The sequence below is a fragment of the Odocoileus virginianus genome, chromosome 16 (assembly GCF_023699985.2).
Source record: "Odocoileus virginianus isolate 20LAN1187 ecotype Illinois chromosome 16, Ovbor_1.2, whole genome shotgun sequence".
NCBI classification, from domain to species: domain Eukaryota; kingdom Metazoa; phylum Chordata; class Mammalia; order Artiodactyla; family Cervidae; genus Odocoileus; species Odocoileus virginianus.
The window spans coordinates 947,351-961,731 of record NC_069689.1 but is presented as its reverse complement, the minus strand read 5'-3'; the positions used below and the strand labels follow the sequence as shown (position 1 = coordinate 961,731).

The following is a 14,381-nucleotide window of genomic DNA, read 5'->3' as shown; positions in this document are numbered from 1 at the left end:
GCTCCCGCTGTGGCAAGAGGACCAGTGCAGAGACACTGCGGAGAGAGCGCAGGCATCAGAGCTTTGAGTCTGCGGACGCACACCCGCAGCTCCCTGGAAATACCGGTGTTTACTTTCGACCAGAGACAGAACTTGGCTTGACATCACCAGGTTCAGGCCGACTGCGAGAGGCGAACAAGTGCCAGAACAGAGGAACTGAAACAACCCAGCCGCCGGAAAGGCCGACAGTTGAGCCAATCCCACAGCAGGCGGGGCCAGAAAGCTCGGGGGGGGGGGGGGGGGGTACGGCCCGCGCCTGCGCGCCGCCATCTTGCTCCAGGAGGGACCGCCTCCCTCCCGTCTGGCGGCTGGTTAGCCAGAAGGCGGGGCTTCGCGACTCCGCGGGGCGTGGCCGGGCGATGGCGACCGCGGATCCCGACGGGCATGCTGCGCGCTCTATCCCGGGACCCCGGCCCAGCGGGACGGGAGCTGCGGGGCTGCCCTCCGGGCGAAGCGGCATTGGAGCCCCCCGGTTGGGGGAGCGGATCCCGGCGGCCGTGGAGAAGCGGGGCCCGTACATGGTTGCGCGCGCGCCTTCCATTCAGGCCAAGCTGCGTGAGTGCGGCCCGATGAGGGGTCCCTGCTTGGGCGGGCTGCCGCGTTCCCGGGCTGGCTCCGGAGCGCCGCTGGGGCGACCCCGGAGGGGCAACTGCAGCCCGCTCCCGCACCCGAAAATCTGTTCGGAGAGCGGGCTCCTGGCGTTTGGGAGACACGGCGGAGTAGGGATGACCCCGCTGATCTGGGCCCTTTGACTTCCAGAGAAGCACCGGGACCTGGCCAAGGCGGTTCTGCGGAGAAAAGGCATGCTGGGGGCCGCGCCGAACCGCCCCGACTCTTCAGGGAAAAGGTCTCAGCAGGCGCCACCTCCTCCGTGCAAGCGTTTTCAGAGTAGGCCATAGTACTCAGGCTGGGAAACCGAGTACCCACGTTTAAAGCCGAGCTAGTCATTCCCCTGACGCCGGCCTGTCGGGTTCATGTTTAAAAATGAAAGAGGAACGACCTTTTCTTTCCTTTCCAGGATGTGATGTTGTCAAGGAAAGAGCTTTGCTATGAGTTTTGTCAGTTCGTAGGGTCAATCACTGTCTAAATTAGGGAGGAGCATGGTGGCTGGGATTCCCAGGACTGAGGATGGAGAGCAGTGTGGGAACAGCTAGGACTGTGATTTTTCCTTAACAGAACGGTAAGCGCTGAGGGCTGGATCCGACCTTCACCAGGGCTTGAGCTAAAGCAGGTGAAGGAATTTGCCTAAGGGCTTTGATTTTTCTGTTCTCAGGTTAAATAAGGTGGGGAGATGGGGCTTTTCCTGATTCTTAAAAGAGGTGTGCTTATCCTCAGAAGCAGCAGGGGGAGCGGTGAGGGGAAGTACACATACTAAGGAGCTGTAGCCGGATACATGGCAGGCAGTGGTGGCTGTCCAGATAGAAGATAAGTCAGGAGTAGTGCAGTCAGTTGTTTTGTTTTGGTTTGGTTTGTTTCTGCATAAGGGCAAGGACGCTGTCTTTCCCTGTGAAATGCTGGCGTTTCATCTATGCTTGGTCTCTCCCCTGTCTCCCCTTAGGTCAGTGAAGTTTAACAAGGGCTACACTGCTCTTAGTCAGAGTCCAGATGAAAATTTGGTGTCCCTTGACTCTGACAGGTAAGTGCTGTCCTTGGAAATACCCCTTGGGGAGTGCCTTGGATAAAATTGCCGACAACTTGCTTCGCTTTTTCCCTGTCTCTTCCAAGACCTTTTGTGCATGTTCCAGGGCTGCTGCTTCAGAGCACTGTCCCTTCCGGGATGGCTTGCTTAGAGGACTCATAGGTGACCTTGCTGCTCTTGGATGTGAAGTACCAACCTTGTCATCCTGCCCTATTATGTCTGCATTATTAGTGACAGTGACTCTGTCCCTGCTGGAGCCAAGAAGGAGCCATTGATACTCATGGCAGATTATGGGTTTGAGTTCTGTGGTGTGTGGTCTTTGCTTCACAAGTCCTCCAGACCCCCTTGCATGTTGTGCACCTTGCCACTTGTAGCTGTGCTCCGCAGGCATCTCCCTGAACTGACTGTCTTCCTCTTGTCCTAGTGATGGAGAGCTGGAATCCAGATACTCCTCCGGGTATTCCTCTGCAGAGGCAAGTCAAGAGCACCTTTCTGTGGTGGGGCCAGGCTGCATAGCCACTGCCAAACACTTGTCTGGTTCCTGCTATATGCATGGCACTGTACCAGACTTCCCTTGTGTTCTCCAGTCTTCTACTCTACCCTATTCCCCTAGCAGAAGTTAAGGTATCTGAAGTGGACTGTCAAAAGTCCAGGAGACTATGTGTGTGCTGCATGCTAAGTCAATTCAATCATGTCTGCCTCTTTGCGACCCTATGGATTATAGCCCACTGGGCTCCTCTGTCCATGGGATTCTCCAGGCAAGAATACTGCAATCGGTTGCCATGCCCTCCTCCAGGGGATCTTCCCGACCCAGGGATTGAATCAGAGTCTCTTATGTCTCCTGCATTGGCAGGCAGGTTCTTTACCACTAGTGTCACCGAGGAAGCCCCCAGGAGACCCCAGACCTTTTTTTTTTTTTGGCATATAGGATTTTCATTCCCCAACCAGGGATCAAACTCACACACCCTGCATTGGAAGTGTAGAGTCTTAACCACTGGACTGACCACCAGGGAAATCCCCAGAGACTCTTAGGGCTGGAAATGACCTCACAAGTCTTCTAATCCAGGCCACCATTTAGAAAAGGAATCCTCTCGATAAATTCCAGCTAAATGCTTATTTGAATGCTGCTTGTAACTGGGTACTCACTACCTCCAAGAAACCTTGCTTCCTGTCTTCCCCTGCAACACACACAATTCAGATAGTTCATAGAGAGGTCTTCCTTGTTAATTGGAAAAGTCTCCTGCAGCTTGGACTTAGTGGTCTTAGTCCTGTCTCCAGTGACAGAGAATTCTACTCTGCCTTCTTTTGATCATCTTTTACCTGAGATCAGCATTTCTGTCCCTCCCCTTTCTATCCTCCAAGCTTGGTTACTTCCAGGCTGGACATATTCTGTTCTTTGCTTTGTTCCATCTGTGGGAACTGTGACTGAGAAAGATACTCCTGGGCTGTACTTTTGGACATGTTTCCAAAGTGACTGTCCAGACTAAAACAGGGACAAAAGGTTCTGGCATCTGTGGCTTACTGCTTTTGACAGATGTGAAGTGCTGGGGACCTGACTGTATACCACTGGTATTTCTTCCTCATGCTCCTGGAAACCCTTGACCACCCCCTGCGTTTCTGCCAGAGAATACAGTTTGCAAATTGTATCCTCCTTGAATATTTAGGTGCCTAAGATTGTTAGAACAAAGAAAAGAAAAATAAGCCAAGAGCCAGAGAAGTCCTACACTCCCCAGTCTCATTTGCCTTCTGCTCAGTGGAACTGGTGAAGCCAGGCTGACAGGTTCTACTTTGCAAGGAATGAGCTCTGTTGACATCAAAGAGTAACATTGGCAGTGCAGAAGAAGCTGTTCCCCACCCTATTCTACTCTAACCCATCTTCCTCCACCCTTCTACCCCATTGTGCTGGTACCATTGTTCCATACTCCTCAGCCTTCACAGGAACCAATCTGGATTCACAGTGGTAATGGTCAGGGCTTGACTTTCAGACATAATCCCGAATCTCATATTTGTATCACCTGCCTTGGGATTCTTTGGTGAGGGCAGCTTCCCTGGGGGCACATGACAGCACAGCCTGGACAGTCCTGGCTCAGGTCCCTGGATGTCCCCCACCCCCTGCTGGGTGAGGCACAGGTAGGAAAAGGTAGCACTTCTTCCTGTAGTCCAGGGATGTGCAGGCCTGGCCTGAGGGTGGAGCACGGACAGGAGGGAAATGGACGGTGAGGAAATGTGGGTCTGCTTTTGGGGCAGCAGTTATTTCTGCCTTGTGGCCTTGCTTATAGTTCTCTCCTCTCCTGCTCTTAGCAGGTGAACCAGGATGTGAGCCGACAGCTGCTCCAGGACGGGTATCACTTGGATGAGATTCCAGATGATGAGGACTTGGACCTAATTCCCCCCAAGCCTATGACCTCAACGTGCTGCTGGTGCTGTCTTGGGGCCTCTTCGTCCTGTACCCTCCAGTAGACATAACCCTCTAGGACAGGTCCTGCTCACCATGCCTGCAGAGTCCTATTGACCCTGCGTTGGTCACAGAGTGCAGTGGGAACCCACTGCTGTCAACCCCAGGATCACTGGAGACACTGACCCTCTGGGAAAGGCAGTGACCGCAGTTACCCCAAACCTGGTGCTTCTCAGACCAGAGGCCCCCATCTGGGTCACAGGGTGACAGGTGGAGTTCTGCAGTTCTCCTCTGCTGCTGGAGTAGCATTTGGAGAAACCGCTTTAATAAGGGCAGGAACATAGGAATTCTGTTTCTTACGCTGAGTGACAAAATTGGCGAAGAGAGAAACTTACAGACGTCTTGGTTGGTATTTGTCATGATGCTCTGTGGAGGGAAAATGGGAGCTTTTGTGCCCAGGCTGTGTTGGCTGGTGTTGCATGGAGGCAGAAAATAGCACTTTATGGCTTGCAGCTGGGAGTCTGTGAAAAAGAATTTAACTCTCTGGGGCCAGTTCAGTTCAGGAAATTCAATATTCTTTTCTCTTCCAAGCTCCAAGATGGGTTATATGTTTGTCGGTTGTTCTTATATGACTGTGGCAGAGAGTACAACAGGTTGCTTGGTGGCACAGCCTGATCAAGGCTTCCAGAATCCTTGGAAGCTGAGCATTCCCAACTGGTCCACATGTCTGCATGAGCTTGGTAACGTGGTCATTCCACCCCTAGTTAGAGAAAAACTGCTCTACCGGGTAGACAAAATTTCTTTCCTTGGTTGCCATTCTTCACCTTGGTCTTAGCTAGTATCTTTATCCAGTCTTTGATCTAAGGTTGAATGAAAGTTCTGGAGCTTGCCACAGAAGCCTGCCGTTTTTGGTTACCAGCAGAGGGAGCTACAGGAGCAGTTAGGTGCCATCCCATTTGGATTTTTTTTGGTTTGTGAGATCTCAGTGCCCCAACCAGGGAGGGGTGGAACTCAGGCCCCTGAAGTGGAAGTTCAGAATCCTGACCACTGGACTACCAGGGAATTCCCTCATTTGTTTAACATTTTACACTTGAGGAGCAGCAATGGGTGAGCTGTATAGTGCACAGCTGTGTGGGCCCTGACAGGCTGATAGGATGCGGAGGAGGGGCCTGTGAAAGCTCCCCAGCTATCCCCCCCACCCCAACCGAAGGAGATCATCTTGCCATTGCAGAGGGCCTCCCTCCACCCTAGTGAGAGCCACCGTGTTGCATCCAGATTCCTCTGACCACAGTGCATACTGAGGATTGGGCTTCACAGTCAGCCCCCAGTTTGAACATAGCAAGGACAGGCATAATCTCCCCTGTGACCCCTACTAGATTGCATCTCTTGCTGTACCAGGCCTCTCTGTGGAATTTTTCAGTGGTTCCTTTTTTTTTTCCTTACCCAAAACCAGATGGAACTGAATGGGAGTGGACAGGGGTAGGGTAGTCAGGATTGAGGTGTGGTCCCGACTTGGGAACTTGCCCACCCTCTTGCTTCATTTCGTTGGGACAGAATGTTGACAGCTGCTGGGGGTGAGGATGGTAGTGGGCCCCCAATACCAAGGCCCTCCAGTGGCTGTTGTTATAAAGCCACACTGGTGTATTTGGCTACACCTCTCCCTGGAATGTTTCAGGGCTGGTTAACCATCTGTGGGAGGCATTACCTTTGCAGGAAAAGTTGCAGGAACGTCATATAGCAAGGCAGGGTACAAATGGTCAATTGCTTGGGGCTAAGAAGCCATGGGCTAGAAAGTCACCAATAAAAGCACCAAGGTGTCTAGAACCAAACTGCCTTAATAATAAGAGTACTGGGGTATTGTGCAAGTGACAGCACTCTGGGGAGACGGCTTACCTCACAGATGGGAGTGGTACTGTATGGCGTTTACAGAACTCTTGGCTTAGGCTTCTACAGCTTTGTAAGTTTGTAGAAATAAATACAGTCATCTGTTGAACTGTCTCTGTTGCAACAGGATTTTTAAGAAAAGCCTAGACCATGGTCATTGCCCCTTCTGAATTCTGAAATGAAGAAGTAGCCTAACAGCCCTAACTATGACCATTCTGCCATGGGCCACCCCTCCTTTCTTCTGTTCCCAGTGGGTGCCATTTTCAGTCCTCATTGGAGACCACGGATGGAATCATTTAGTCACTAAGTCATGTCTGTTTTGTGACCCCATGGACTATAGCCTGCCAGGCTGCTCTGTCCATGGAATTTCCCAGGCAAGAAGACTGGAGTGGTTTGCCATTTCCTTCTCCAGTGGATCTTCCCAACCCAGGGGTTGAACCCATGTCTCCTGCATTGGCAGGTGCATTCTTTATCACTGAGCCACCAGAAAAGCATGGACAGAACAGGCCTTGCATATCACTTCTCTTTAGAATGAGTTCCCTTTGGCAGACCCTTCTCAGGTTTTTTTGTTTTTGGCTACCTGTCCCATAGACGCCTCTGCCTACCTCAGGGCGCTGTCTGAAACTGGAACAAAGCAAAAACTGGACAACATCCAGGGAGGGCTCCTTCAGCCCACTTCAGGGACTGGAATGGCAAAGGCTGAGTGCTCTTTAGCCCACAGACCTCAACACAAGTGATCTTTAATTGCTTTAACAGAGCAGCATCAGGCCACAGGGCTATCCTTTTCCCTCTGCACTGCGGAACCCTATATTTTTACAGATTAATTACCTATCATGCTGTGACTGCTGCTGAGCTAATCCTAGATCTCACCAGTCTGCCTAATGCCATAGGCTGGGACAGGGCTGCTGTTCTCCTTGAGCTCTGAGAAGGGCCTGGCTCCAGTGTGGCGAGATCCAAGGGGAAGTATCAGCTCTCAGTCCTCACATGGGCCCCTCCTACCAGGAAGAAGAAGGCTGTTCAGCCTCTGCCTGCTCAGGAGTCACCACCTTCAAGCTCTTCTCCCTGAGTCTTTCAGGGTGTACCCGAAGAGCCCAGAGCAGGGAAGGGATCTGGGCTGGGTCTGCGGAGCTGAGGCTGGCTAGGATGTAGGATGACTGGCAGAGGAGAGCCAGGAAGGCTGTGGCCTCTATAGCAGGCAGCAGGCACGGAACATCAGCAGGTCCTTAGGCACAGTGAGCTTCAGTGAGACACTCTCGTTGGCCCCAATGAAGAGCACCCCGCCACGTTTCAGGGGGATTGTTGCCTGGGCTGTGGGAGTGCTGGCTGTCACTGTCCCCTGCACCACCAGGAGGATGCTGGCAGAGTCCAGGGCCAAGACTTTGTATTCAGTGACAGAGCCAGGTACCTGGGCAGGAAGAAACAACACGATGGAGCAGGGTCTGAGCTGCTGTTAGCTCACAGGGGTCCTGGGACCACCCCGAGGGCAGTGAGAGGGAGAGCTCTGCTTCCCCCTCTCCCAGTGCTCAGGCTTTCATCAGCACAGAGGCCCCTGTCTGGTCGCTGTAACAGAGAGGCACAGGCAGGCCCTGTGGCAGCTGCCCCACCATGTGAGCTTGGCAGAAAGGAAACCCAGCCCCAGGTACACCCCACACTGGCCTTGCCAGGGTTGTGCTACATGCCACACAAGAAATACCACTGCCCTCACTCACCTCCATCTTCAAAACAGTGAAGTCTGGCACAGGGGGATTGTAGATAGAGAGGTAGGGGTCTTCCGGGCTCCGTGCTGGAGGGAAGAGCCTGTCCTGGCTGGGGCTGGGGGTGTAGCTGAGCATTTCACACAGAGTTGGCACATCGATGAACTTGGGTGTCAGGCCAGCACGCACTGTGTTGTCTGAACATGCCATGCACTCCACGCAGTCTGGGGACAGACAGTTGGCATGTGCTAAGGGTGCCTTGGAGTTTGACTCTCCAGGGTTGGGCTTTCTAACCTGAGTGCCATGAGCTCCCAGCAGCATTACATGAAACTGTGTGAACAGCATCTTCTGTGAGAATGGGCTAAGATAACAGACACCAAAAACAGGTGATGTCACCCACCACTCTCAAGGGAAGTCATGTTAACCCCTGGGGGAGCTCCAACCCTCTGGAAACACTGTATTCACCCCTTCTACTAAAGAATCCTGTCCAAAAGTGGATAAACAGCCAACCGTCAGTGTGATAGCCTTCTGCGGCAATGTCTTTTTTAACATAAAATCTCTGTAGATGCGACAGACATGTGAAGGCACTGTGATGCAGGGGAGAGAACAATGGCCTTGATCCAATATAGGCTTGGATTCAAACTGTGGTTGGCACACATATTGACAAGGCTTAATGTGAGGGTGTCCTGAGCTCACGGGTGGTGTGAGGATCCAACCAGTGTTCAGCACCAAGCTGGCATTCATCACCCAACTGGTCACTTCCCTGCTGATCCCAGGAGCCCTGGGAGATCAGAGGTGGATGGAACTTTAAAGGCGATCTCCTCTACCACCACCTCCTGTTCTGTCCAGATGGAGAAACAAGGCCTGAGGGGGTGGGCCGTGGGGCTCACTGCTGAAATGCGGCTCACCTCCTTTCAGGTAGGCGTGGGGCACGTTGGCCTCCAGAAACATGGCCTCCCCTGGCTTCAGGGTAAGCAGATTCAGGAAGTAGATGGCAAAGCATCCGATATCACCCGGGTACTGCTGGTGCAGCTGCAGCAGGAGCTCCCCACAGATGTCCTCCATGTTGTTTCCAGCAGCCACTGAGGGTCACAGAGCACCCCAAGGCTACTCAGTAACCCTTGAGGGTATTCACAACTCCCCACCCCACCCCCTGGCCAGAGAGTCCTAGAGAAGACCCTAGTCCAGGAATCCAGGAACGGGTGGGCATGTTCTCCTGGTCACATCCCCCACCCTGTGGGGGCCAGCCTTCCTTGCTATTCCAGTCTACACAGATGCCATTTTCCCCATTTTGACTATTGAAATGCCCACCCCTCTTACCGGGCACTAAAAGGGCTAGAGTGTAGTCCTTTTAGACAGTGCTTCTCAGCCTCAGCATTACTGACATTCGAGGCCAGGTAATTCTGTTGTGGGGGCTGTCCTATGTACTATAGGATGTCTAGTAGCATCCCTGGCCCCCACCTACGAAACACCACTAGCACCCCAAACCTGGGTTTGACAACCAAAATGCCTCCACACTGCCAGTGCCCCCTGGTTGAGACGACTGCTCTAGGAGCTTAAAATCTAGTTAGGAGAGGACCCAAGGGTTCCTCGTGGGATGACCAACTGTCCCAGTTAGCCCAGGCCTTTCCCTTTAACACTGATAATCTCTCAGTCCCAGGCAAACAGTGGTGGTTGGTCATCCCAGAGAGCATGAGGCAGGATGCAACCAAGGGCCGGAATGTGTCCCAGGCTGACCAGGGGAGAATGAGCTCAGCCTGAGCTAGAGTGGGGAGGGAAGCCTTGGTGGGCATTGTGGAGAGGAGGGGAGGGTGGTGAGCTGGGTTTCCTTAACTGTGAGTGTGGTGGGGGTGTCTCTAAAAGCAGAGTGGAGAAGGAGCTGGACCTCATCATGTGTGCCATATAAGCTCCTAGCAGAGTCCATTCTGCCTTGCTCTTTACTGCTTGTATTAACTCTCAAACCCAAAGTTGACACAACCACACCCATCAAAGTCATTTCCTGAACTCTAATTAGCACAAGGTTGGGCCCAGAGCAGGTATATAAGGAAAGACCTACTGACTGAGAGCTCAGGACCTCAAGTTTTTGGGTCCTTTTATCTCCCTCCTGTTCTCCAGCCCCAAAGTATGAAACCCTTTGGACAGCAGCTCTAGGGCTGAGAAATCTCAGAATGCCCAGGTGACAGACATCCTAGTACTTTTCCAGGCCAGCCTGTCTCCACCCATCTAAAGGAGATAACCAGTTAGGAAGCAGCAGGGCCCTATTCCATAAAGACTGGGAAAGAAATGCTACGTTGCTGACAGGCCATCTAAGTCAGACCCATTTTGGTGTTCCACGTGAGCAAAGGGGTTGAGAATCCAATTCCTACAGCCTAGTGACTGTGCCAGGGGCCCAGGAAAGGGCACTGCGTTCAGGCCTAAGACACCCACCTTGCTGCGAGATCCGCTTCACCAGCAGGTTCAGCTGTTCCACCACCACCTTCTTCTCGCTCTTCATCAGGTGGGAGAAACAGCTCCGCAGAGCAGAGGTCACAGCCTCGGGATCCTGGCTCAGGCTCTGCTTCAGTTGTGCTGCTGCACTGACTCCAATTAGAAACTGGAATTCCGGCACCTCTGCAGGAAAGTCAGGCCAGGAATGGTTAAGATGGAACCCGCAAACGGTGGAAAGCTGAAGGAGGCCTCCCTGTCTCATCCCTAACCAAGGAGCCAGGCAATGCTATGTAAGCTTTGCAGTGAAAATTTACTGCTCATGACCAGCCCTCAGCAACCACACCTGAGCCTGGTCTCATGAGCCTCCCCCAGGAACATCAAGAATTCATGAGGCCATGGGACTTCCCTGGTGGTCCAGTGGTTAAGAATCTGCCTTGCAATGCAGGGGATGCAGGTCCAATACCTGGTTGGGGAACCAAGATCCCACATACCACAGAGCAATTAAGCCTGAGCACTGCAACTACTGAGCCTGAGCACCCTGGAGCCTGTATGCCACAGACTAGAGCGTCCGTGCAACGTAATGAAAGCTTCCACTTGAAGCAGTGATGATCCCGCCTGCCACAATAAAGACCTGATGTAGCCAAATACATATATAAATCATTTTTTAAAAATGCATGAGGCCAACCAGCCCTTCAGTTCCTGGGACACTCAGCCTCTGTCCTCAGCCTCCAGCTCTGCCCCGGGTTGCCCTTGCATCCTAGGTCCAGTATGCAGGCTCTTAGCATTTTGCCCAACCTTACTTGTTAGAAAGATCACAATTTCCTCAACTGGCCGGAAGCCACATAAGCCCTGGAAGGGGGTGAGAGCAATTGCCATCTCTGGCTTATGGTTGGCATCGGGGTAGTGCTGTGGAGCCTGGAGGTGCAGCTTCTCTGCCAGCTCCTGTGGGATGGGCAAGGGAAAGGAGGATGGTTAGGTGCAGCCATCACCCAACAAGACACCAGTCCCCACCAGCCCTTGTTCTTGACCCTCCCCAGTCAGCTTCCTGCCTCTGGCACTGAGACCAGTCAAGGCATAATTCAGAAACTCACGGTTCAGCCAACCCAAGGCAGGCACGTGGATCAACTCTGGGGGAGGGCCGGGGCAGACTTCAAGAGGACTACAAACCAGAAGACCCAAATACCAAGCCAAGCTCTGACACTAACAAGCTGTGTAACTTTGGGTAGACCTCTCTCTTCTCTGGGTCTTCTTTGCTCATGAAGTTTGGACAGACAAATGCTTAAGCTACGACTCACACACAGGCTTGTGCAGAAAGACCACGGGGGTGGAATTAAGGCCATGACTAGGGTAACTGCTGTGCCTTGGAAGGTGAGCTCTGAGAGTCAAGTGGATAAACAGCAGATATGCATTGGCTGGGTTGGGGTTTGCTGAGGGGAGCCAGGCAGAAGCTTGGAGAAGCTGCCATGGCACAGGCTGGTCAGCTGTCCACTTAGACTTAGTTGCCACATGTGTCACTGGCAATAGGCCTTGCAGAGCTAAACTGGGAGTTGTCAGGCTTGGATTTAATTCTGGGCTGGAGCCTGGCACGGGCAGGGTAAAAGCAGAAGTAAAAGTTGTCCAAGAGTCTTGACTCTTAAGCTCTTCTCTAGCCTGACCTCCGTGCCCTACTCTGATGCTATACCTTGTTAGGGTGTGCCTGGATGGACAGGGCCGTTTCAACTGAAAGCACTTTGAAGAGGAAAGGCAGTTTGCCATTAAAGGTGTCCTTGACCTTCGAACCCAAGCTGTCCTGATTATCAGCAATCCACTGGCCTAGGGTCTTCTGCGAGATGCGGTTGTCAAGGATCTTGGCATCTCCCCTGGGGTGGGACCCCATCCACAGCTGTAAAAATAGAAAACTTGGGAGGGACAAAGGCAGAACCTGGCACCACCCACTGGCCTGCCCTGCTCCGTTACCCTGTGCTCCCCATAGGGCAGCCAAGTCCTAAGACAGGCCTCTTAGGACTGGGTATAAATGTTCATACCATCACAGACATACTGGGGGCAGCAGACCACAGAATACCAGGAGTCAGGAGACCCAAGCTCTAGCTGAGGCTCTGCCTCCAACCAGCTGTGGAAGCTTGGGCTAGTTTTAATTTCTTGTCTCTGGGTCTCAGCTTTCTCATCTGTCCAATGAGAACGAAACCTACACTGTCAAGGTCACTGAAAAGCTCTCTCTCAAATGGCTCTGTGAGGTGTTAACATTCATTTATTCCAATTTCAGAAGTAGAAGCTAATGCTTTCCTGTGTTTTGGCTTTTCCGTTACTAAATGGGCAGGATAACTATGTATTTTAGGTTATTAAAAAAGGCAGCTAGTCAAAGTAAAAATTATAATTGTCAAGGAGGGCTGAATTAAAATTCAGTAAGTGCTAAAAATAGAAAATAAAATAAGCAGCAGCAAGGTCATACTGTATAGCACGTGTGTATATGTGTGTGTGTGTGTGTGTGCGCGCACACGCTAAATCGCTTCAGTCATGTCAGACTCTTTGTGACCCTATCGACTGTAGCCCACCAGGCTCCTCTGTCCATGTGATTCTTCAGGCAAGAACACTGGAATGGGTTGCCATGCCCTCCTCCAGGGGATCTTACCGACCCAGGGATTGAACCCACATCTCTTATGTCTCCTGCATTGGCAGGCAGGCTGTTTACCACTGGCACCATCTGGGAAGCCCCTCTGTATAGCACAGGAAACTATATTTAATATTCTGTGACAAATCATAATGGAAAAGAATATGGGTCAGGAAGATCCCCTAGAGGAGGAAATGGCAACCCACTCCAGTATTCTTGCCTGGAGAATCCCACAGACAGAGGAGCCTAGCAGGCTACAGTTCATAGGGTTGCAGAGTCAGACATGTCTGAAGTGACTTAACACACACACACATATACACACATAACTGAGTCACTCTGCTGTACAGAAGAAATTAACACAACATTGTAAATCAACTATACTTCAATAAAATAAAATTCAGTGACAAAAACCTCACTTCTTTTTGTGCTGCCATCTGGGTTCATCAACCTGCACAGATCTGAAGCCCTAAGAAGGCCTCTTCTCCCTTTGTTGTCTCCCTTCCCCTCAGATTCACATGACTTGCCTCAGCCCCTTTGACAGAGGAGTCCCTTCCTCCCACCTGCTGGTCAAGTAGGCTGAAATACAGCCGGGGTCTCACCTCTGCATATGGTTTGTCCTCTGAGATCTGGGCCAGTGGGTCACTGCTGGCCAGCAGCCGGGCCACTTCACTGTTGGAACCCATCTTTCCCCAGGCATATTGCTGCACCACACAGGAAAGTGGGAATACTGGGGGGTACAGACAGAGCGTTAGCTTCCACTCCACTCCTGAGGCCTGACCCTCCTGTTCCGGGGGAACCAGACCTGAGCTGAGGGTTTTATATGGGGGATAGAGTCAAATAAGGGGTTTGTAGGTTGTGAGCTGAGACCCTTCTCTTCTGCATGCCTCGATGTTCCCGTCTGTAAGACGGGTAGTAAGGATCTCCTGCTGACCTGAGGCAGATAACTGCGTTACGGTGACGCGAAAGGCGTGGGAGGAACCTATTCCACTGCACCCAGTCTAGAAGTAACCCAAGCGCAACCGTCTCCCCTCAAAACCCCCTTTCGAGGGCTGCAATAAGGACTTAATTTCCATCACAGGTGCCTCCTCCTCTGCCCGGCGCCCATTCATCTTTCCGCAGAGCCCTAAGGGGGTGGGGAGGAGTTCGACCTGCCGTATTAGGTCAGCCAGGGTCGTACGCAATCCATCCGCACTCTCACTGGCACCCCAGTCAACAGCCCACCTCGCTGAGCGGCCATCCTCAAGGCCTCGGACCGGTCTTCTCGCACGTATGTCTTTCCCGGCAGCACTCTCGGCCTCTCTGCGCCCAGAGCTTCATGGGAAATGTAGTTCTTCCCTCGCCTTCTCGGACGTCTGAGTGCCAGGTGTGGCCACTGCTGGCAGGCTGAATCCCTCTCCCACACTCCCACTCGCAGAAGGAACCCCCACCAGTACAGAGCCTTCCAGCCGGCAATCTGAGGTCTCAGCATTTTTTTTTTTTTTTGCTCGTTCCTTCACCGGACACATATTTATTGTTATTCTTTTTCAGTCTCTTAAGTTCTATCAGACTCTTTGCAACCGCGTGAACTGCAGGACTCCAGGCCTCCTTATCCATCACCAACTCCCAGAGCCTACTCAGACTCATGTCCATTGTGTCAGTGATGCCATCCAACCATCTCATCCTCTTTCGCCCTCCTCTTCTGCCTTCAATCTTTCC

General features: G+C 52.2%; 2 protein-coding genes across 10 annotated transcripts; one reads left to right on the top strand and one right to left on the bottom strand.

Moving 5' to 3' along the window:
- The first annotated feature begins 342 nt into the window (after positions 1-342).
- Positions 343-6,071, top strand: FAM219B (family with sequence similarity 219 member B). 5 transcript variants are annotated; one of them, XR_011491663.1, is made up of 6 exons: positions 343-594; positions 799-886; positions 1,598-1,675; positions 1,785-1,986; positions 2,103-2,151; positions 3,983-4,021. XR_011491663.1 is itself a non-coding variant. In XM_020873620.2 (5 exons), exons 1-5 carry the CDS (start codon positions 399-401, stop codon positions 4,136-4,138), a joined length of 567 nt encoding a protein of 188 aa, XP_020729279.1. In that variant the 5' UTR covers positions 350-398; the 3' UTR covers positions 4,139-6,071. The 5 variants fall into 5 exon arrangements, 3 of the variants coding, with proteins under 3 accessions (XP_070333668.1, XP_020729279.1, XP_020729278.1); XR_011491662.1 differs by having other exon boundaries at positions 3,980-4,018; XM_020873620.2 differs by lacking the exon at positions 1,785-1,986 and having other exon boundaries at positions 350-594; positions 3,983-6,071.
- A 610-nt stretch (positions 6,072-6,681) lies between these two features.
- On the bottom strand, positions 6,682-14,007 carry MPI (mannose phosphate isomerase). Of its 5 annotated transcripts, none has more exons than XM_070477564.1 (8): positions 13,908-14,007; positions 13,211-13,413; positions 11,760-11,960; positions 10,879-11,020; positions 10,079-10,261; positions 8,560-8,733; positions 7,667-7,875; positions 6,682-7,362 (listed from the first exon to the last, which is right to left on the bottom strand). In XM_070477564.1, the coding sequence occupies exons 1-8, from the start codon at positions 13,921-13,923 to the stop codon at positions 7,144-7,146; spliced, it is 1,347 nt and encodes a 448-aa protein (XP_070333665.1). In that variant the 5' UTR covers positions 13,924-14,007; the 3' UTR covers positions 6,682-7,143. The 5 variants fall into 5 exon arrangements, with proteins under 5 accessions (XP_070333665.1, XP_020729280.2, XP_070333666.1 ...); XM_020873621.2 differs by having other exon boundaries at positions 13,286-13,413; positions 13,908-14,006; XM_070477565.1 differs by having other exon boundaries at positions 13,835-13,955.
- Between the last annotated feature and the right edge of the window lie 374 nt (positions 14,008-14,381).